The following is a 24,057-nucleotide window of genomic DNA, read 5'->3' on the forward strand; positions in this document are numbered from 1 at the left end:
GTAGGCTTCGCTCAGTATCCCGGGGCCGCATTTCGGTCTTATTTTAGGATTCTGTGGCGGGAGTCGCGTCGATATAGGTTTATTTTGCGCAATCACCATGTATGAACTCGTATGTATATATGTATGAACTTGTTGAATGCAATGATCTTTCTCCCTCGAATGTGTGTTTTTTCAAATTTTAAAGTTTTGGTTTAAGGAGTCTGATCTAGGCGGCAGTTTTTCAACCCGTAAAATCGATTTGAGGTGCATTTTGAACACGTTTCAAAATTTTCTTTTTTTTTTGAAGAACACGTTTCAAAACTTGGGGCACCGCACCCGCCGAAACCGCATCTTCCAAACCGGGCCTCGGTAGTCGGTACTGCCCATCCCAAACAGACGCCACCGCGCAGGACGCCCACGCCCCAAGGCGCCGAGCACAATCCATTCTCCCGTGCCGCCGTGGCCGTGATCCTCTCCTGCCCCGGCGACCCGGGCGCGATCTCCGAAAGTAGCGCGAGCTGCCACACCAGGCACGAGACTCCGCCACTCGCCACTAGGCCTGCCGCCTGCCTCACTACTCACTAGCCATCCCCACCCACCCCCTCGCTGTTCCCCCTCCCCTTCCCGTGAAATCCAACCCAAAAGCCCAAATCTCCCAACCATATACCACCGCCATTATCACTCCCACTCGCACTCGCAGTCGCTGCCGGGCGCGCACACCCACGCCGACGACCAGGTATGGCCTAGCGCAAGGGCCGGTGGGATTCGGCGCTGAAATTCAGGCGCCGCAATGCCGGTGCCAGACCGTTCCGCCGCCGCCGCCGCGGGGGGCGGCGGGCACCACCGCGGCCACGCGCACCTCACCAACTGCATCCACCTGCGCCACCACCACGCGCACGCCTCAGCCGCGCCCGCCTCCTCCTCGGGCCGGCGCCGGAGCCCCACGTCCGTGTCCGCCACGTCCGCCGCGCTCATGCGGGACCTCCTCGCCCTCCAGCGCTCGCGCTCGCTCCGGGACCCCTCCACCCGCCGCTCCGTCGAGTCCGCCAAGGTGGCGGCCGACCCCGACCCCTACACCGACGACGACAACGACGCCAACGACGGCCTCACCGCCAAGTCCCGCCGCAGCGCCACGGCGCTCAAGACGCTCCTCGACCAGCTCTCCGAGAACCCGCACCCCAAACCATCCAGACGCCCCCGCCGCCGCTTCAAGCGCGGGGCCGGCACCGCCCGCCGCGCCGGCCCCACCGGCACCAGCAAGGCCCCAGATCGCGCCGCCACCGCCGCCGCGCTCTCCGCCAACTCCAGCTCCCAGGAGGCCGTGTGCGGCGGCAGGTACCTCTTCCGCGACGGCGGCGGCGGCGGGGACCACGCGCCGCAGGGGCAGGAGGACTCGCGGAACGTCTGCGGCATCCCGTGGAACTGGTCGCGCCTCCACCACCGCGGCAAGTCCATCCTCGACCTGGCCGGCCGGAGCCTCTCCTGCGGCCTCGCCGACCCCGACAAGCCCTCTACCGCAGCCGCGGCGGGGGCGGCGCGCGAATCTGAGGCGGCGCACCTCGGCGGCTCGCGCTCCCTCTTCCCGGTCAAGTCCGAGAGGCTGGCTTCCTCGACCAGCTCCGACTCCGACGCGCTGCCGCTGCTCGTCGACGCGGCCACCTTAGGAATTGGCGGCGGCAGGGCTCCCGGGAGCTACTCGGGCGAGCTCGGGATATTCTCCAACCGGGGCAGCGAGATAGACTCCTCCGACCTCCTGTCAGAGGCGCGGTCCGGGCAGAACTCCCGCGGCTCCCACTCGCACCCAAGCCGGCACCGGAGCCTGACGCAGAAGTTCGCCCCCAGGACTTTCAAGGACGTCGTCGGGCAGAGCCTGGTGGTGCAGGCGCTCTCCAACGCGGTGCTACGCCGAAAAGTCGGGCTGGTGTACGTCTTCTACGGGCCGCACGGGACCGGCAAGACCTCCTGCGCGCGGGTCTTCGCCAAGGCGCTCAACTGCCGCTCCGCGGACCACCCGCGGCCCTGCGACGCCTGCAGCTCCTGCGTCGCCCACAACGTCGGCAAGAGCCGGGGCGTCGTGGAGATCGGGCCCGTGGGCGACGTCGACATGGACGGGATCGTCGACGTCCTCGACAGCGTCACGTTCTCGCCCGCGCCCGCGCACTACAGGGTGTTCATATTCGACGACTGCAACACGCTGCCGGCCGACACCTGGAGCGTCATCTCCAAGGTGATCGACCGGGCGCCTCGCCGTGTGGTGTTCGTCCTTGTCGGGCCTGACCTCGACCTTCCTCACATGGTCCTCTCGAGATGTCAGAAGTTCTTCTTCCCCAAGCTCAAGGAGTGCGACATCGTCAACACCTTGCAGTGGATTTCCACCAGTGAAAGCCTGGATGTTGACAGGGATGCCATGAGGTTAATCGCATCCCGTGCAGATGGATCGTTGAGAGATGCGGAGATGACTCTTGATCAGCTCAGTTTGCTGGGGCAGAGGATTTCTCTGTCTCTTGTCCAAGAACTAGTAAGATATCCAGCAATCATCAACATTTTTTTTTTTTGAAAAATCATATCATTTGCTGCAGATTCAGTGCCTGGTTTCCTTCTGATTTTGTGGGTGCATTGCTAGTTTTGTTTAGTCCTGTAATCCTGTAATCTCTCAACAAGTTAATTTGACCTAGTGTGGTATCTAAAGCTGATCCATATAATTGAAATAGCAGATAATTTGAACAATCGGCACAGGCACTAAATGCTACTCCTACATGTTTTATAGGAAGAAATATTAGATGCAGCATGAAATATATTTTCATATTATATCTATATAGTAGTATTAGATAGTTGTTGGTGATGGTTTTTTCTATAAACTTGGTCAAGCTATACATTGTTTTGACTCTTCAGAAACAGAGGGAGTACCTCTTTGATATGAATTTATTAATTTTCTTGATTCTCTGCTGAAATGTGGTTTCAAATTTAGTGCCAACAATTCAACTAAGGAAGTCGTTCGTTTAGAGCCCCTGTCAAAACTATAGTTTTATTTTCAGTCCATGCTCGTTTGCGGTTCTTGTTTGTGGCAAGAGTACACAGCTGAGCTGCTATTTTATGTCACAGGTTGGTTTGGTATCTGATGACAAGCTGGTTGATCTGCTTGATTTGGCACTATCTGCTGATACTGTGAACACAGTGAAGACATTACGGGACATTACAGAAACCGGAGTTGAGCCTTTGGCCCTGATGTCTCAGCTTGCCACAATAATTACCGACATCCTGGCTGGTTCCTACACATTCGCAAGAGAAAGACTACGAAGAAAGTTCTTCAAACGTCCAACCTGTAAGCAATAACTTTTGAGCCATGGATAGTTCAAAACTTATTTTTATCATGTCTACCTCTGCCAAGAGTATGAAATAGCTCATCTGGTTGACCTGCTTTTCCTCTCTGTTCCCTTACAGTATATATTTTGCAGCCACATAATGTACTGTTTGTTCTGGTATTACTAATTTCAGTGTCAAAAAACGATATGGAAAAACTACGCCAGGCCTTGAAAACACTGTCGGAAGCTGAAAAACAGTTGAGGGTTTCTAATGACAAGGCAACATGGCTTACAGCTGCTCTGCTTCAGCTTGCTCCGGACAAGCAGTATATGCTGCCAAGTTCATCAACAAGCTCAAGTTTCAACCGCGGTGTATTGCCTGGTTCCTTTCCTGATAAGGATGTAGCATGGCACTCGGCTATTGAGCATAATGGTAATGTAGCAAGCACTTCTTATGGGGAAAAGAGAACCATTGAACATGTATCGAATCGCAATGGTTTGTTAGCCAGTGTTGGCAAAGCAAATGAGCGATCTAAGCATAACAAAACTGAAAATGAGATGATCTGGCAAGCTGCACTTGAGAATATTCAGTCAGATACACTGAGAAAAATGATGGCAAAAGAAGGAAAGCTAAGATCCGTCAGCCTAGGCACTGGTAAGATTCAAAGTCTCACGGCTTCCATATATTTCTTTGGTTGATCTACATCATGTCATAAGTTTTTGAGCAGCTTGGACATGAGGGCATTTTTTCTTTTGTGTTGACAAGATAACAGACAATAGGATATGTATCAATGGAATAATCCTTTTGGAAACTGGGTGCTAGGTAGCCCTTTATTTGAAAATTTTAAAAACCTTGTTTCAAAAAATAAAAAATCGAAATTATATATATATATATATTATAATATATATATACACATAGTTGTCTAGTATGTACGTACTAATTTTGTCGACATATCTTTTTAGATGTGATGTAGGAAAAAAAAAGACAAATGTGAGGAGCAGAAATGAGTGTTTAATTCCTTTTTATAGTCATGATTTTTTATTTTTTGCGTAGACCAAACCATAATTTATTCTTCACATACTAAGAGTACACATATATGTATACAGATAGTTTTTTTTATAGATTTTTTTGAAACTTATGAATATCCTTTTTGAATGTTCCAAAGTAAAGGGCTACCTAGCACCCAAGAGCCATATCGGCACTCTCATTTATCAATTGCTTTCATAAACCAGCTTCAGTTACTGACGTAATTCTTGGCACATTTTTTACGTCAATCACAATACTCATAGCTAAACCGATAACCTCACCAGCTTGTAATTTTGGATGGAAGTAGTTCAGCCCATTGGACCACCTCATTCAGTTATGGATACACTTTCATGTCAATTGGGTGTCTACCTTATACTATACAAATGAATGCATTTCTGTCAACTAAATCACTACGATGGACCAGTGGGCCGGCCTGATTCTGACTCAAAAGTCACTCGGAAGGCACCCATACTGCTCGTGCTCGATCTCCCAACTTGTAGTTGTGCTATGTTGAATTATTATTTTCTTGCACAGATATGTTGATTTGAACTGCTTTTAAAAGAAGTTAAGTGGTTATGACAGAGATTTCACACACTCAATTGATACACCTGTATGGTTTTTTGTCTTGGTATATATTTATTGTGATGCATTGTTAGCCTGTTTTTCTACCAGATCACCGTTTAACATCAGTTTCTTTTCTTGCTACAGCACCCACAGTGCAACTAATATTCAGTTCACGTGTAAATAAGTCCAAAGCTGAAAGTTTCAGGGGACAAATTCTGCAGGCATTTGAGTCTGTTCTTCATGCTGCTATAATACTTGAAATCCGATATGAATCAAAAAATGATGCGAGAGCAGGTCATGATCCATCTACTTACGTGGATAATGACTCCTCCAACATGGCACTAAGGAGGTCCTTCTCCAAACATAGTCCACTTTCTTCTGGAGGTGAAACAAACCTTATCAGGAGGCTTAAAAAAGATAGACCTGTGAAGGGATCTAGATCTACTAAGACCAGATGGATGCAATCTGATCCCCATATATTAACAGAAGGCGAGATCATTGAAGTCGGTCCTTCTCACATGCATCGTCATGCTGAAGCAGATAAGGGTGTTCTTGATATAAATGAAAGAAAGAAGGATAATATATGGGAAGAGGCTTTGTCGTCACCAAACCAAGAGGCTGTGATTAGTCAAGGAGGAAGAAATGGAAATAAACAGCGTCGACAAAACAGCATAGTAAAAGGGAAGGTATCGCTTGCTCATGTTATCGGTAAGGTAGAGGCTTGTTCTCAAGGAGGAGGCTGGTCTAGACGAAAAGCTTTGTCAATTGCAGAAAAGCTGGAACAGGAGAATTTGTAAGTAACATGGTCCTATGATCAATTCATCCTGCTCAAATATCCTAAAATATAGGAGTAACACTTCAGAATCTTGTACTCCATTGTTTTATAAAAACCAATAACATCAAATGACAATGTCTTTTAGGGTTCGCAAAGCTCTTGCATGTTCCTTGAATTTTTTTAGAGAAATTGTAATATCACACACTAATAATTACTCTATACCGACTTCATAGGAGAATTAAGAAATCATTTCCGTAACAACATACCATGGCAGTCCAATTTACTATGTTTAAATTCATTTTGCCAATTCAGTTTTAGATTCGTACTGCTCAGAGTGGGGTGTTTAATTGTGATATTATTTGTGCACAGGAGATTAGAGCCTAGATCAAGGAGTATACTTTGTTGGAGAACTTCGAAGACTCGACGGAAGGTAATCTTTCATATTCAAGTTTTGTTGGAAACTGCGTGTCACTGAAGTCAGTATCAATGGGTCTTCAATACAAGTTAGGAATGTTAACCTATATCAGGTTTCCAAATGCATCTTGCTGCTTACAGATATAAATAATGTTAGGTAAGCAAAATTAAAGAGCACGTTCACTCCACCAAATGTGGTGCCAAAACTAACTCTTCTCCCAGAGAGAATTATGAATTTGTCCCCAACCAAAACCATTCATTTGCACCATGAAGGCTCTTCCAAGACAGAGCCACCCTATGCGAAGCCATGAGACTGAAATTTAGCAAATACTTGTCCGCAGTAAATCACATACCATCATTCTTTCCCGGGCCAACCACCTGTAAATCTACCTTGAAAGTATGTAAATGTTTCTGACTCATATAAGTGATGCTCATATTTAAAAGACTCTTGCTTTTGTGGAACTATACAAAGAAGCCACTATTATCTTAGTCCTTTCTGCAACATATAAGTGCGCCCCTTTTGATCTGACCTTTGCCTAGCTTGATATGGTGCTCTCCTTTGGTCGTATCTTAAAACAATATATACTATAAAGCTTCTATTGAGATGAGTACAATAATTCTATGACGAAATCCAATAAATTTTTTAAAAAAACATCCACGTAGTGCCAAGAGGAAACTAGTACCTTGTAAGATAAAATTTTCCTCTTGCATTCTTGTCGGATTTTGCAAATTGTTTGGAATGGCTTAAGATTTTAAAGTGAGCATTAGCACTGTGGATACTAGAGCACAACGTGGTGTTCCCACACTAGTTATGTGTAGCCAATTAGCTTAAATTACAGTTCTTGTTCTCATGTTTCTCTATCATATGTGTTTCTGCCAATGCTAATCCAGTCATTTTTTTCCACAGCTCTCATCGTTTAAGGTCAGGACTGGAAGGTCACAAGCTGTATCACGGCTTATTTTGTGTGGAAGATGCATTTCCACAAAATCACCAAGATAAACCTAGAATCCTGAAGTCGTAGTTTTACAAGGATTTAATTTAGCATCCAAAGTTTATATTCACTATGTACCTTGTAGGCCGTAGCTGTCAGTTTTTAGGTTCTCTAATCTGTATATTCTTTGGCATGTAAAAGAACGATAGAAATGACATACGGAGTAGCAATTCTTTTTGTTAAATATGCTTGTAATTCTTTTTGAAGGCCAACAAAGTATGTACTGGAGGCCTCGATTAATAAATAGAATATTGGTCAGTTTTTAGGTTCTCTACTCTGAGCTATTTTCCTTGCTTGACGATGGCTGGTGAGACCCCATGAATCATGCTAGCGTGTTATATAAGGCCTGTAAGGAAGAGTATTACTACTATGTATTCTTCTTTAAAGGTAGGGGTGGGCCAGAACAGTCTCGGTTTAGCCGTTTTTTGCTACTTTTTTTTTGCACTAAACTGGAAGTTGGAAATGATCTTGTGAAGGAGAATGAACTAGCCTAGCCGGTTTGTACGGTCCCACACCCCTATTTACAGGCCTGGCTATCCTAAAACTTGACATTTCAAATGTAAATTTCCAAGGCATAATTCATGTTCCTCTTGGAAAATTGCACTTACAACACTATTTAGAGGCGTGCACCAATATGTCCTCGTCATACAAGTAAAGCTCATACATATGATCAAAATCACAACACTTTCCCTGCCAAATTAGGGTTGCATGGTCATACATAGACAAAACTGTAATGTTTTCCATCGACCTCTAATGTATCTTCTGTAATAATGTCTGTCAATTGAAGAGACCACCGCCAGAATTGCCCTTGACACCACCATGTCACATGTAAGTCGAAACAAACTCCTCCAGATTCTCTTCTATTACATGAATCTGGACAATGAGACGAGCAGATCTTTTGTTATGGAGCCACAAATAACTGTAAGCTTGCAGAAATAGGCCTTTTCAGGTCCTTCCCAGTTGCAGTTAAATGATTCTAAACAATAAGTGGAGCACACGATCAGGCTGGCACATAGCCTATCATACACTGTCAAATTATGTGTCAAATTATCTGGCAGAAAGTTTAACATACAGAAACAACAATGCGTGAAACGCTATGTGGCAGCCAATAAAATATCAACTTGATGGCAACAAATGCAGTTTTCTTAAGGTGACACTGCATGAGTTCTGAAGTTCAAGGTAAAATCATCCCGAGTTAATCAAAAGTTAAAACATGACGACACCTAGACATTAGAAGCTGAATATCAGAGATTCTGAGTTGCAGCAAATGCTGTCATTGTGGTCGGCAACTTAAATTTGCAGAAAAATGGAACAAGCAAAAAGAAGATAATGATAAAAAAAAACTAAAACTAACATTAGCATGCATACGGTTTTTCTTTGTAAACGAGGAATTTGTTAAACATAATTTTATCAATTCTAAGTCAAGTTTTGTTTTGGAAAGCAAGATTTGTTCCTTGACTTCGACTTAGTTGTGAAAAAAGGCTCATACATCTGGTTTGTGAGGAGGGCAGCAGAGAAGGTGCGGATCAACCACCACCAACTCCCCTTCACTAGTAAAGATTGTTTGGCAGAAAGTTTCACATAAGAAAGCAACAACGTATGAAATGTGTTGCCTAGCAACCAACCGAAGTTCAGTTGATGGCATCAAATGCAGTTTTTTTCAAGGTAAATCATCTGCGCCTAGAGCCCTAGACAAGAGAAGCTAATCATCCGAGATTTTGAGTTGTAGCAAAACCATCATTGTAGTCAGCAATTTAAATTTCCAAAAAGAATGGAATAAGACGACACGAGGGAAACACAAAATTGCTGTCAAACACATAACATGACAATGAGGCTATCTCACACATTATGTCAAATTGGCACATAAAGAAATCAACAACATGTAATGCTGTGTGCCTGGCTGCCAACTAAAGTTCAGTTCATGGCAACAGATGCAGATTTCTTTTAAGGTGACAACTGAGAATGAATAACTTCTTAAGTTACAACTATAATCACCTGAGTTTATCATAAGTTAATGTACCCAGACTTATACAAGAGAATCTGAGTTGTAGCAAAAGCTAACCTGAAGATAAGAACTAGAAACTCATTTGTTCATTGTGGTCGACAAGTAAAAGTTCCAAAAAATGGAACAAGAGGACATGAAGCCAACACGAGCAGGCAAAGGAATCATCCTGGTATACAAATAAAAAATTAGTATAAAGACCAGGTATTATATGAAGTAAAGTACTAACTAATATAGAAACTGAATACATAATCTAGACTGCTATTAAAAATGCTGAGTTAAGTAGTAGAAGATAAGGAACAGTACCCAAAGTTAACAATTGATACTGGAATCCAAAATTTAAACCCTGCAATATCAGAATAAAGTGAACATACCATAACATCAGTTGTTTTTGTTCAAGTACAACATTACGAATACGTTCAAGCAGAATTACCATTGAGAAGAGTGGGAAGGGCATCATTCTGATATTTAGATGGCAATTCTGACAATTTCCCTAACCATAAGTTGTTCCAGGCGAAAATTATAGCAATAACACAAGGACCAAGAACAATCTGGTTCAGTACGACCTGGAATGACAACAGCATAAACAGAGATAATGTAATCATGTGGAAAGAGAATTCCAACGCATTAGGTTCATGGGAGGATGCAAACTGCACCTTAGTGGACAGACTCGCCAATGTTTGCTTGGGCATAGTCTGATCGAGGAACTGATACCATGCATATGAGCCCGGCCCATAGAGAAGGAATCCATAAGAAGCTATACGAAGCGAGCGGAGCAAATCATGGTTCAGCAATAGATCTGGTATGAGAGCCTGTAAGGAAGACCTCAGCAGGTGTCAGAACTCACCACATAGATTGTCAAGTTTACACTTATCAAAGCATCCACGATCATATAAATGGTAGTGCATTGTGATAAAGTGTGGCACGGTGGTGCAGGATTATGCTTTCTCTAGGCAAACTGCAGATTTGGACCTTACAGTTTGGTCTACATCTAAAGTGTTGGCACCAAGCCAGCCAACTGCTTCCGGTTCCAATTGTCGGAACAATTACAGAACTCCATCGCCATAATTTACTTCAAATGCATATGAATTTCATTTTGATTGCGGTTTTAAAGGGAAATATAACATGTGGAGTACCAATAGAACAGAGGAGTGACCTTGTTGTCGGCGGCTTCGGGACCGCGGCTTCGGCTGTCCATGATGCGGCGGTGGACCTGCGCAATTGTGTCGCCGGTGAGGGTGAGACATGCGGCGGTCACGGCCTGCTTGAATGGGAAGTCGAGGGGCCAGCCACTGCTTTGGCCGACGGATTCCGACGACGATGAGAGGGGCTCCCGCGGGGGTCCGCGGCGGCGGCCGCGAGCGTCTTGGTTGCGGCGGCCGCGGCGGCGCGAGTCGTTCTTTCGGCGGATAGACGGGAGGTTCCACCACCACTCGCCGCCGCTTCCAATGGCTTTCATCTTTATTGGCGGCGGCGGCGGCGGCGGCGGGTGCGCGGAGTGTTCTGAGGCGTGCGACAGTGTGGGGGTAGCTTTTGGCAGCTCAGCATGAGGAGGGTATTCATCAATAAGGTTTTGTGGTTCCCAATCCTCTAGCCGTTGTCCCTGCAAATGGGCCCAGGACAGCGTAAACCAAGAGATATTTTTCGGGGGCAAATGAATCGGTGTCTGAAAATGTTTGATTTGTGAAAGTTTGGTCCAAACGAGGTGGAATCTGGTATACCTAGAATGTGCTTAGATACATTTAATTAAATTATTGGCAACTAATATGAAATGGAGGGAGTAACAATTTGTCATACTCCTATGAAGTTAGTCAAGTTTGGTTTTTTCCATGTTCAAGTTTTTGCATTTTTTTGTTGCCCTTGTTAGATTTTTGGTCTTCCTAGATACATCGGCAAGGTGGTGTCTATGTAGCCTCTTCCTCCCTCGTCAATGTTCGATCCGACGTCAATGAAGAGCCACGATGAGTAGGTGTTACTAGATTTGTTAGATTTTTTTGATCTCGACAGTTGGTGTGTCGTTCAAGGAAGTTGTTTGCTGTAACATTCCAGGTTTAGAGGCTAGAAAAAGAGAGAAAACAGATGTGTGTTTTTCATTCATGCATAGAAAATCCAAAAAACAAATCGCGCTTTCAGATGAAACTTGTCACTTAATTTAATGGAATTAAAGTACATCATCAAGTCAAGCGCTATAAACCTCAATGTGACCTTTGCTAAAACCTTATTTTGGGTAGACATAATTTTATCCATATGTTTGATCAAATGGAATTAGAGATATTACACAACACCTAAAGTATTGATCAAATACCAAATCTTCTAAAGGGTCATAACATGGTATTCCTTACAACGACACATGAATGTGTATTCAACTACAAACCAAAGAACAGAAAGAATTGACAAACTATTTTTTACTTATCTTTTCCATGTCCTTTTTACTTAATCAATATTTGTACCATGCACATGGTATATTTCCAACTCTAATCTTGAACTCATGTTAAGGACATTCACACAAGTTCTTTATCAAACCTTTGACTATTCCAATCTTTTCTATCCATATTTATCTTTGCTAAACCTCAAAGAAAGGAGAGGGCTAACCATAGATCTTGATGATGACATCATTATCTCTAGAGAATAAGCTTAGGTTATTATTCAAGACATTTCCAAGTGAGATAAACTACTGATACAACCATAGCCATGTCTATTCAAGAGAGTACAAGATGTGTACCATATCCTGATTGATCAAGTCAACACTTGATCTTGGATTTGAGAGCCATATTCCACTAATAATACCTTAGGAAGCCAAACATTGTCATCACAACTTGGTAATGATTATAAATCCGAAGAGCCTAGTATGAGTGTAATAAAAATTGGATAATAAAGAGAGGATAGTGAAGAATAAGCTTATGATGTCTAATGAATGCTATGCTTTGGAAATATAAGAAGATAAGATAAACCTTATTTGATAAGCAGATATCATCGATCACATGAAACGATAGTGAAGTCACTAATAAACAACTCTAGCCCATGTAGAAGAAAAACTATTACATCACTAGTAGGAAAAGGCTTATAGATGGGATGCTATTCTGTGGCGCACCAGTTTTGCGTGTGTCACAGAATTTATTTCTGTGGTGCAGCAGACAATGTGTGCCATAGAAATAGCGTATTTTTGTGGCGCACCTCACTTATATGCACCACAGAAATAAGGTGAGCCTCATCCTCAACCATTGGTTTCACTATTTCTGTGGCGCACAAGACCACGTGCACCATAGAAATAAGACATTCTGTGACGCACCACCCTGGATGCGCCACAGAAATAAGACTTTCTGTGGCGCACGTGGGATGGTGCGCCACAGAAAATACACATTCTGTGGCGCACATGAGTTTCATGCGCCACAGAAGTTTTTTTTTCTCCCACATAACTCCACCCCCTGGATCGCCTTTTTTAGCACTGTAAAATACAAAAGAAATAGATAGAAATTTCAAAAAATAAAATCCTTTGAGATGCCAATGTATTATGTCATCTAGTACCACTGAAAATTAACAAACATGAATTTCAACTTTTTTTGCAAAATTACGTTGGAAAATCATCGGACTGGATTTCTGGTTGCATACAAACTCGAAAAAAAACGCACGATATATCAAAATGTTCCCACGAAAATTCTACATCCGAATTCACCTAGGCTTGCCCGTTTGGACAATTTTTAGAATCGCCAAATTTGAAAAGAGTAAAAAGTATGGCAAAGTCAAGATTTTTTCCTGCAAAAATGAAAAAATCGAATTTTTTGTGTGGCGCACCTTATGCGCATGCGCCACAGAAGTTTTGAGCCGGATTTTGAATTTCGGAGGCGCCATTCTCCTCCTCTTCTCCTCCACTTCTCCTCACGTCTCCTCCATCTCCCTTTTTCTCCCTTCTCCTCTTTCTCCTCCCTTCTTCCCCCTCCTCCTACTACTACTCCGGCGACTACCTCCTCCTCTGGCGACCTCCTCCTCCGGTGACCACGATGACGACCACCACCACCTTCTCCTCCTCCTCCGGTGACCACCTTCTCCTCCTCCTCCTCCTGCCACCACCTCCTCCTCCTCCGGCCACCATCTCCTCCTCCACCACCACCACCTCCTCCTCCTCCACCACCACCTCCTCCTACTCCACCACCACCACCTCCTCCGGCCGTCCTCCTCCTCCGGCCGGCCTCCTCCACCACCCACCCACCCCACCCACCCACTCAGCCAACCCACCCACCTCCGGTGACCTTCCGGCAAAATTTCAAAAAAAAATCGGAAGCCCCAGATCTAGATCTAGATATGGCGGCCATTTTTTAAATTAAAAAATTGTGGCGCACCCCCAGTGCGCCATGATGACGCGTAAAGCACACGCCCGTTGGGAACCCCAAGAGGAAGGTGTGATGCGTGCAGCGGCAAGTTTTCCCTCAGTAAGAAACCAAGGTTATCGAACCAGTAGGAGTCAAGAAGCACGTGAAGGCTGATGGTGGCGGAGTGTAGTGCGGCGCAACACCAGGGATTCCGGCGCCAACGTGGAACCTGCACAACACAATCAAAGTACTTTGCCCCAACTTAACAGTGAGGTTGTCAATCTCACCGGCTTGCTGTAACAAAGGATTAAATGTATAGTGTGGAAGATGATGTTTGTTTGTGAAGAACAGTAAAGAACAAGTATTGCAGTAGATTGTATTCGATGTAAAAGAATGGACCGGGTCCACAGTTCACTAGTGGTGTCTCTCCAATAAGAAATAGCATGTTGGGTGAACAAATTACAGTTGGGCAATTGACAAATAAAGAGGGCATAACAATGCACATACATATCATGATGAGTAGTGTGAAATTCAATTGGGCATTACGACAAAGTACATAGACCGCTATCCAGCATGCATCTATGCCTAAAAAGTCCACCTTCAGGTTAGCATCCGCACCCCTTCCAGTATTAAGTTGCAAACAACAGACAATTGCATTAAGTATGGCGCGTAATGTAATCAACACAAATATCCTTAGACAAAACATTGATGTTTTATCCCTAGTGGCAACATCATATCCTGTAAGGGTATTTCACCCTTATCCATTATTTTGGTAACGATGACACCGTGCTAAAGTATTTGGCCTAATATGTTTATAAGTACAATCTCAGGTATTAGGCAATGAGGCGTAAATGGTGTATCAAAGGAACAAGAAGGCTAAAGGTGACCCCCCATTTCAACAACAATCAAAAAGGGGTTACAGGAGAAATCCGGTCACCTGCCCGGTCCAACCGGGCTAGCAACCGGCCAGTCCGGCGTGGTGGCCGGTCAACCGGGCGGCAACCGGGCTCCGAAGGAGGAGCCAGAAGATCCGGTTTGCGCCCGGTCAACCGGGCTCTCGACCGGCGGGTCCGGTGCTCCGTCCGGTCCACCGGGCGGCAACCGGGCGCCAACCGGCCACCAACCGGAGGAGCTCCAGGACCAGCAAAAGGCGTCCGGTCTCTGGCCCGGTCAGACCGGCCTCTCCGTCGGGCTGTCCGGTCTGTGGCCCGGTCAGACCGGGTTCGTCGAGGAAAAGCTGAGGTGGCAAGTGACAACGGCCATATTTCGAAGAACACTATAAATAGCCCTTCTCCTACCTCTAGAAAGTTAGGCACTACACTACAAGCTGTTCTTGAGCTCTCTCTCTCATACTCCATTGCTAGAAACACCAAAAGCCTCAGATCTCCCTCCTCCTCCACCCAAACTCAAATCCCTCCGGGGAATCATTAGAGGAGGACCCGATCTACCGTTCTACCAAGCCAAATCTCATTCCCCCTTGTATTCATTGAGAAGCTTGCTTCCTAGGGTTCCTTGGAAACCCTAGGTAGGCAAGAGGAGTCCGGAAGCATCCGGGCTGTGGATTTGCTCCGGGCAAGATTGTGAAGGTTTGGAGGCTACCTCAAAGTCTACCACAAGTGAGTGAGCTATTCCTTCGTGGGATAGGCTCCGGAGAATAGGGTGAGCCTTCGTGGCGCGGGGAATCCTTCGTGGGACCTCCACTCCTCCAAACGTGACGTACCTTGTTGCAAAGCAAGGGAACACGGGAATACATCCTCGTCTCCGCGTGCTATCGGTTATCTCTAACCGAACTCCTTACTTGTGATTTAATCACTGTGAGAGCCTTCGTGCTCGAGTTAGTTGTATCCTCATATAGGTTGCTTCACCTAGTTTGCATTAGGCTCATCTTTATATTCCGCAAAGCCTAATATTGCAAAGAAAGAATTAAAATTTGTAGAAACCTATTCACCCCCCCCCTCTAGGTTTACCATCTCTATACTTTCAATTGGTATCAGAGCCTGGACTCTTATTAAGGGCTTCACCGCCTTAAGAGTGAGATGGATAAACTCTTCGAGGGTCTAGATGAAGACTCTAACCTTTCGGTTAAAGAGATGAAATCTAGATTCTTGGCATATGAGGCCGAGAAGAAGAAAAAGGAGGATGAGCTACAAAACCAAATGGCAGAAATGACTGCCATGCTTAAGAACCTAACTGCGGGTGGAACTTCTAGTGGGGCTTCGGTCTCTAAGGAGTCCTACCATGATGTTAACTATAACTATCCTAGAAACACTTCACCCATGCCTCATATAAACCATAGTGGGACCGTTCCCCATTACGATGGAACTCACTTTCCACATTGGAAATCTGCTATGGAATCTCATATTCGCAGCTGCAGTGTGGAGCTATGGGAGCTCATTGTTCATGGATATCCGGAGCCACAAGATCCCACTCGGTTGACATCCACCGAGTTCTACAACCGTCAACTCAATGCATCCGCACGTGACAAGATTAGAAGTGGCATCAACCGCAAGCTTCTTGATCAAGTCGATGACATTGTCTCCGCTAAAGAGTTGTGGGATCGGATCGTAGTACTACAAGAGGGAACCGATTTGATCCAATCAGCTCTCTATGAGACCGCAAAGCAAGAGGCCTACCAATTCATGATTCGAGATGGAGAATCCATATTTGATGCCTATGCTAGGCTTGGTGCTCGAAAGTAAGGGTCAAGGGACTTGGTGTTGAGAAGTACAATGACGGATTTGAGATGAACGAAGCCTTCATAAAATCCAAGGTCATTGCTATGATTGCCGTCAAACAAGAAGACACCAACCTTGGACTCAACTTGCAAATCATGACCAAGAGTGCCGATCTCAACTCCGATGATCTAGTCTCCTATGTGGCCGCCAATGAAAGCATGGCCAAAGCCGGGAAGAGGCTCAAGGCAATGAACCGTGTTGATGAAGCCTCACACAACCATGAAGCGTCACACAACCTTGCTCTCAAAGCTAGAGCCGACCATGAAAGCAAAGAAGACTATGAGATTGAAGAAGATGAAGAGATGACTTCAACTAGTGACATTGCTACCGACTTTGCTTTCTTTGCCAAGAAGTACAAGGCAAAGTTCCCAATGCTCCTCAATGACAAGAAGAAGAAGAGAACTTGCTACAATTGTGATGAAGATAACCACTTTGCAAATGAGTGCCCTTATGAGAAAAGGGTAGACAAGCCAAAGTTCATCAAAGGGGTCAAGCCAAGATTGAAGCCGAACCCAATCAACGATCGGTACAAGAAGAACAAGGGAAGAGCTTTTGTTGGGGCCGAGTACTTGTCCGATGAAGAAGAGGAAGATGAGGAGAAGGAGGCCGGAGTGGCCGGTTTAGCATACTCTAAGCCCGGGTCACTCTTCACATATGACTACTCCAAAGATTACTCCACGGAGAATGATGTTGGCTCTTCCTTCATGGCAAGAACAACTCAAGATGATGACTCCGATGACTCTCCCTCCTCTCCAATCATTGGCTCTTGTCTTATGGCAAGGGAAACCAAGGTAATGGAACCTCCACCTTCCCTATCTAGTGTTCTTGATGATGAAAACGAAGATCAAGAAGAATTAACTATGCTTAAGGAACTCTATGATGTTAGATGCACCCTTCGTGGTGAAGCTCTTGTCAAGTTTGATTTCTTGATGGACTCACTCAAAGAAAAGGATGAGTCCATTGAGGAATTAGAATATCAATTGAATGAGAAGGAACGGAGATTCAATCTCCTAAGACAAGAGCTAAAAACCGAAAGGTGCATATCTCAAGGCCTTAAGCAACAAATTGAAACTTATGAACTTGATAAAGTTAAGGACCTAGAAACTATTGATAGGGCTCAATTATTGACCCAAGCGCTCAATGCTTCAAAGGAGGAGCTTGAAGTTGCTCATGCTTCTCTCACTAGGGATCTTGACCACCTTGAAAGAGCTAACAAGCTTGTCAAGGATGAGCTCAAGAAACTTGGAGAGAATCATGATCTACTTCAAGAATCCTACAAAAAGGCTCTTGGATCAATGAAGGATCCCATTGATGTTGAAAAACTTGCTTGTTCCTCCATTTCCTTTACTAGTGAGCATGCTAAACTTGTTGAGGAACATGTTCGTTTACAAGAGGAACTTTCTTTGCATGTTGAGACCAATGCATATCTTGAGTCCTTGGTGACCAAATATGGTCTTGACTATCATCCTAATGAATCTTCTTGTGAGCAAGCATCTATTCTTGAGGAAAATGTTAGGCTAACAAAGGAACTTGCAAAGTTCACCACCGCCAAGAACAAGATGGGATTGGATGACCTCTTGAGTAAGCAAAGGTCAAACAATCAAAAGTATGGACTTGGATATACTCCCAAGTCTCACAAGAAGAACAACTACAAGAAGGAGAAACCCGCTCAAGATAAGAACAAGAAGGTCACTAACAATGGCAAAGCCTCAAAGGGCAAAGCCGCTGGTGGTGCCCACACGGGGCCAAACGATCACTATGCATTATTTGTTGATTATTATGGTGATGTCTATGCTAACTATGTTGGCCCTCCTAATGGCTATGCTTATAGAGAGTACTCAATTTGGGTACCAAAAGATATTGTTGCCATTGCAAAGGAACCCATTAATCGATGGGTTCCTAAATCCTCTACTTGATCTTGTAGGGGTATTCCTCCGGTGGTCCAAAATGGGTGTTTGATAGTGGATGCACCAATCATATGACCGGAGGAAAAGGTGTGCTTGATCAATTCATTGAAGATATCCACAAGAAGTCAAGCATTACCTTTGGTGACAACTCAAAGGGAAAGGTACTTGGGTATGGCAAGGTAGCAATCTCTAAGGACTTGTGCCTTGAGACGGTTATGCTTGTTGAACACCTTGGCTATAACTTACTTTCTATATATCATCTTGCCGATGCCGGGTACAATTCATATTTCACTAAATATTATGTGCAAGTCTTTAGGAGTGACAATCTCAAATTGGTCCTTGTTGGATTTGTGGAGAACAACCTTTATGTGGTTGACCTCTCGAAAGAGAGCCCCTCCTTCTCCACATGTCTAATGGCGGCCAAGCATGACGAAGGATGGTTGTGGCATCGCCGCCTTGGTCATGTTAACATGAGAAATCTTAAACAACTCCTAAAGGGTGAGCATATTGTGGGACTAACCGGTGTTTCCTTTGAGAAAGATCGTGTTTGTAGTGCATGTGTAGCGGAAAGCAACTCAAGAAGAAGCATCCCATCAAGAGTATTGTTACCACATCTAGGCCTTTGGAGCTCCTTCATTTGGACCTCTTTGGGCCATCACACTATGATACTCTTGGTGGAAGCAAGTATGGACTTGTCATTGTTGATGATTACTCAAGATACTCTTGGGTCTTTCTCCTTAAGTCTAAGGACGAGACCCATAGAGAGTTCATCACCTTCGCCAAGAAAGCTCAACGTATGTATGAATCCGAGATCAAGGCAATTAGGACCGACAATGGCACCGAGTTCAAGAACTACACTATGCAAGAGTTTGTGGATGATGAGGGCATCAAGCATGAGTTTTCGGCGCCATACACCCCTCAACAAAACGGTGTTGTTGAAAGGAAGAACCGGACTATCATTGAGATGGCAAGAACCATGTTGAGTGAATTCAACTCACCCCACAACTTTTGGGGAGAAGCCATCTCTACGGCCGTCCACTACTCCAACCGGCTCTTCCTCCGTCCCCTCCACAACAAAACCCCATACGAGCTCCTTACCGGTAACAAGCCTAATGTCATGTATATTCGTGTCTTTGGATGCAAATGCCTTGTTAAGAACAACAAAGGAAAGCTCGGTAAATTTGAAACTAGAACCATAGAGGGTATATTTGTTGGATATGCGGAGAACTCTCACGCCTATAGATACTACAACCGGTCCTCCGGGACTATTGAAGTATCTTGTGACGTGGTGTTCTTGGAGGATAATGGCTCCCAAGTGGAGCAAGTTGTTCCATGTGTTGCAGGTAATGATGTTGATCCATCTAGTACCATCAAGCATATGGGCATTGGACACATCCGGCCCATGGAGGTTCACAATGATGATCAAGATGATGGAGTAGATGTCTCAAGCACGCCACAAGTAGAGCCTAGCTCAACTCAAGCCGAACCATCAAGAGCAACTCAAGAACCATCCTCCACTCAAGATGAGTCTCAATCCGAAGAACAAGAAGAAGATCCTCATTCCATGGAGCAAGATCATGATGACGATCAAGAAACATCCTCAACTCATGATCAAGCTCAAGTGGTCCCTCATGATCAAGTACTTGCAAGAGATGAATTCATTGATCATGAAGGAACCATTCGGAAGATCAAGGCCGCTACAAGGGCAAGTGACATGAAAGTGGATCAAGTCCTTGGTAGCATCTCAAGAGGAGTGGTAACTCGTAGACACCATGCATTACTTATCACTTATTGTCAACATCATGCTTTTGTGTCTAGTTTTGAACCACTTAAGGTACATGAAGCCTTGGTTGATCCGGATTGGGTAATTGCCATGCAAGAAGAATTGGAGTGTTTCACTCGTAATGAAGTATGGTCTCTAGTTGAGAGACCCAAGGATCATCGCATCAATGTCATTGGGACCAAATGGGTATTCAAGAACAAGCAAGATGAGAACGGCATTGTTATACGAAACAAAGCAAGGTTAGTGGCGCAAGGGTTTGCCCAAATAGAAGGTATGGATTTTGAGGATACCTTTGCGCCGGTAGCCCGTCTTGAAGCTATTCGTCTTTTGCTTGCATTTGCATCTTTCCACAATTTCAAATTATATCAAATGGATGTGAAAAGTGCATTTTTGAATGGTCCCCTAAAAGAAACCGCATATGTGGCTCAACCCCCGGGTTTCGAAGACCCATGCCGACCCAACCACGTGTATTTACTCCATAAGGCACTCTACGGTCTCAAGCAAGCTCCACGTGCTTGGTATGAGTTCCTTAGGGACTTCTTACTACATGATGGGTTTTGCATGGGTACGGTCGATTCCACCCTTTTCACCAAGCGGGTTAAAGGGGGTGGCCTCTTTATATGTCAAATATATGTTGATGATATTATTTTTGGTGGAACTAACCCCAATCATAACAAAGCTTTTGAGCTATTGATGACTAGGAAATTTGAGATGTCCATGATGGGAGAGTTGAAGTTCTTTCTAGGCTTCCAAGTGAGGCAACTTGCAAAAGGCACCTTCATCTCTCAAGAAAAGTATGTGAAGGACATGCTCAAGAAATTCAACATGACCAATGCAAGTCCAATGAAGACACCCATGCCCGTAAAGGGGCAACTTGGTTCATGTGACGGTGAGAAGGATGTGGACATAAAGGTATACCGCTCCATGATAGGATCCTTGCTCTACCTTTGTGCCTCTAGGCCGGATATCATGCTAAGTGTAGGGATGTGTGCTCGTTTTCAATCCGCTCCCAAGGAGAGCCATTTAGTGGCGGTCAAACGGATACTAAGATACCTTGTTCTCACTCCTACTCTCGGGCTATGGTATCCAAAGGGGTCAACCTTTGAACTCATTGGCTATTCGGATTCCGATTGGGCCGGTGATAAGGTTGATCGGAAGTCTACCTCCGGGGCTTGCCAATTTATTGGCCGGTCATTGGTGAGTTGGTCATCCAAGAAACAAAACTCCACCGCCCTATCCACCGCCGAAGCCGAATACATATCCGCGGCATCTTGTTGCACTCAATTGTTATGGATGAAGCAAACCTTGAAAGACTATGGTGTGTCTCTTGGTACGGTGCCTCTTCTTTGTGACAATGAAAGTGCAATAAAGATCGCCAACAACCCGGTTCAACATTGTCGCACCAAACATATTGACATTCGCCATCACTTCCTACGTGATCATGTTGCCAATAAGGATATTGATCTCACTCATGTGGGAACAACCTACCAATTGGCGGATATTTTCACTAAGCCTTTGGATGAAGCCCGCTTTGTTAACTTGAGAGGAGAACTTGGTATTCTTGATCCTAAAAACTTGGATTGATTAACTTCTTGCACTATATTCTTGCATTTATCTTGCTATCTAGCCTAGAGGCATAGCATATATGGGGATAGTCATCTTACCATGTCTTGGTATGATGCATACCTATGTGTGCAACATAAATAGACCCAATGTCATTATATGGACCCAAGCATGTCTCTTCGAGGTCTCATGACATTTGCGCTTTCACATAGGGGGAGTAATCCCCCGCCCCTCATTGAGCCTTCATTACCACTTGATTTGACTATATAAGGCCAAATGATCTTATTGCAAAAACTATTTCAAAATAACTTATGATTCTTGATATACACTTCGAATCATGCCCATTGTTGCTATTCACATCTTGTTTGGATTTTCTCTCCAATGGGTATGCCTAGAGAACTTTGTGTTTCCAACCCCATGTCTATGCTCATCTCATCATCATCTATCTATCTATATGTACATGTCATCATTTGAGCACTTACACACACTTACACACAGCATAGGGGCAAAAAACGAGGCAAAATTAGACATTTCTGGGCTGGCCGGTCGCTGGCCCGGTCGGACCGGGTCCCTGACCGGATGGTCCGGTGGACCGGGCGGCAACCGGAGTTTGGACCGGGTCAGCCGGTCACCAGCCCGGTCTGACCGGAGATCTGACCGGTCGCGCGGCCCACTATATATTGGGAAGAGATACCCCTTGGGGTCTTCTTCCCCATTGTTCCCCAATCCCCAACCTCCATGGCCGGCGCCCTCAACACCTCCACCAAGATCTAGGCACTTCCCACCACAAGAACTTCCCCAAACTTCACCACACCATAGATCGGGGCCATTGGAACATCTCCACCGAAGGATTTGGTCCCTCTCCAACTAAGCTTGGGAATTCTTGGAGTTCTTGGGTTCCAAGCCCTACCTTGTGTTCTTCTTGTTCTCTTGATCAAGGAGGACAATGTCTTCGGGTAATGTACTCTCCTTTCCTCCCTAAGTTCTAGTCCTCCTCACACATTGCAAGTTCTTGCCAAAATTTGAGGAAACCTTAGGGTTAGGTTTAGGGTTTGCAAGTCCTCATGCCTTTAGAGTGTCTCTCAACACAAAGCACATTCTCCACTCTATTGCTATAGCATGTACTCAAGTTTTTCGAGTTTTTGCATGAATTTGTGGTAGAAATCTGGGCACAACATCACAAATCGACAAACCCGGTCTGACGCCCGGTCGACCGGCCGCTCAACCGGCCGGCCCGGCGTGTGGCCCGGTCAACCGGTCGCAAACCGGACCATCCGGTCTGCTGCCCGGTTTGACCGGCCTGTGCGCCGGATTGCCCAGTTTTCGCACAAATCTCATCACTACACTTGGGTATATGCTATGCTTTTTGGATTCCCTCTTATTGATGACATGTACACTTACCCCACTGCTATCCTTGCTATATTTTCTCATTCACAGGAAGTTGGAGTGGTGAGCCATCACGTGGCCAAGTTGCCAAGCGAGGTCGGACGGCTGATCCTCCCCGCCGTTCTAGTAGCCGTGCACCCCCAAGCTCGGCAAGGTGCGACACTTTGGCAGCTCAGCTCGGGGCAGAACCAAGTCTGTTGCTACCAAGCGCAAGGATAAGAATGTTGTCCAAGAGGATGATGAGGTAGTACCAACCATCAATGTTGGGGCTGCAAACCGTCTTGAGTGGCAGGAATGGAGGACACTGAATCCGTATCGCTTTGAGAAGCCCACTTACACTCGTTCGGACAAGGCATTCTGGACCAACACACAAGCAGCCCTCTGGGAGGGTTACTATGATTCTCATGAGTTTATGAAGCATGGTAATATTGTATCACCCAAGGCTATCAATCCCGAAGAACTTGCCTTGCATGAAGCCACCAAGTATCGGTTTGTGGTTCAAACCTTGAGGAATCTGGGATTGTATGACCTTGTGTGCCTCAAGCCTGATGATACTCAAGATGATCCTACCTTTTGTCCCCTCCTTGTCCGTCAGTTTCACTGCACTGTCTTCTTCCATGATGATGAAGCCCGCACCCTCACTTGGATGACCGGCAAGACAAAGTACTCATGCTCCTACTCTCAGTTCCGTGCAGCCATGGGTTGTGGTGATGACAGTGATCCAGGGTACAAGATTCATTCACGGTCCAGGCTTACTAGGGGTGACATCTCTTTCTGCTATCCTGCAAACCCTACGCCTGGACCTCCCACCATCTCTGGGATGTACTACTCCTATTTGGTACTTGCCAAGCTGTTCCGGGAAAACCTCATCAGCAAGTCTGGAGACCACAGTGAAGTCCGGAACTATCACCTCAACTTGATGTACTATTGTCATCCTGACAGAGTGAGGAAGATTGATGGCTGTGACCTTATCTACTGTGAACTGAAGAGGGCAATTATGGACCGCATGACTCCCAACTACGCCCAATATGTTCAGCGGCTCATCAACTACATTGTTCCTGCTCCTCGGAACGTTGTTGGTGAGAAAGTCATCATGGATACATTCAAGTTCCCCATTCAGGAGGCCACTCGTGAAGACGTTCCCTCCATGATGCCCACCGCTGAGCGCCGCTCCAAGGCACACCATGATCATGATGCTAGCTCCAGTCACTCTCGGCGCTCCCAGCATGGGGCCGCTCGTTTCTTCACATGCATGTTCCAAATGTGCAAGAGAACCCATGATGTTGCCCATCAGACCCATAACATGACCCAAGAGACACGG

The 24,057-nt window shown here is 45.4% G+C and overlaps 2 protein-coding genes across 3 annotated transcripts; one reads left to right on the top strand and one right to left on the bottom strand.

Annotated features, from left to right (window-relative positions):
- The first annotated feature begins 489 nt into the window (after positions 1 to 489).
- On the top strand, positions 490 to 7,323 carry LOC127344602 (protein STICHEL-like 4). Its single transcript, XM_051370909.2, has 6 exons — positions 490 to 2,497; positions 3,082 to 3,301; positions 3,475 to 3,936; positions 5,017 to 5,665; positions 6,017 to 6,077; positions 6,969 to 7,323. The coding sequence occupies exons 1-6, from the start codon at positions 770 to 772 to the stop codon at positions 7,059 to 7,061; spliced, it is 3,213 nt and encodes a 1,070-aa protein (XP_051226869.1). The 5' UTR covers positions 490 to 769; the 3' UTR covers positions 7,062 to 7,323.
- A 290-nt stretch (positions 7,324 to 7,613) lies between these two features.
- LOC127344603 (uncharacterized) lies at positions 7,614 to 10,598 on the bottom strand. Of its 2 annotated transcripts, none has more exons than XM_051370911.2 (6): positions 10,212 to 10,598; positions 9,712 to 9,867; positions 9,489 to 9,621; positions 9,362 to 9,401; positions 9,116 to 9,224; positions 7,614 to 8,029 (listed from the first exon to the last, which is right to left on the bottom strand). In XM_051370911.2, the coding sequence occupies exons 1-5, from the start codon at positions 10,512 to 10,514 to the stop codon at positions 9,137 to 9,139; spliced, it is 720 nt and encodes a 239-aa protein (XP_051226871.1). In that variant the 5' UTR covers positions 10,515 to 10,598; the 3' UTR covers positions 7,614 to 8,029; positions 9,116 to 9,136. The 2 variants fall into 2 exon arrangements, with proteins under 2 accessions (XP_051226871.1, XP_051226870.1); XM_051370910.2 differs by having other exon boundaries at positions 7,614 to 7,926; positions 10,212 to 10,597.
- Between the last annotated feature and the right edge of the window lie 13,459 nt (positions 10,599 to 24,057).

Source organism: Lolium perenne, chromosome 3 (genome assembly GCF_019359855.2).
Source record: "Lolium perenne isolate Kyuss_39 chromosome 3, Kyuss_2.0, whole genome shotgun sequence".
In the NCBI taxonomy this organism is placed as follows: Eukaryota; Viridiplantae; Streptophyta; class Magnoliopsida; order Poales; family Poaceae; genus Lolium; species Lolium perenne.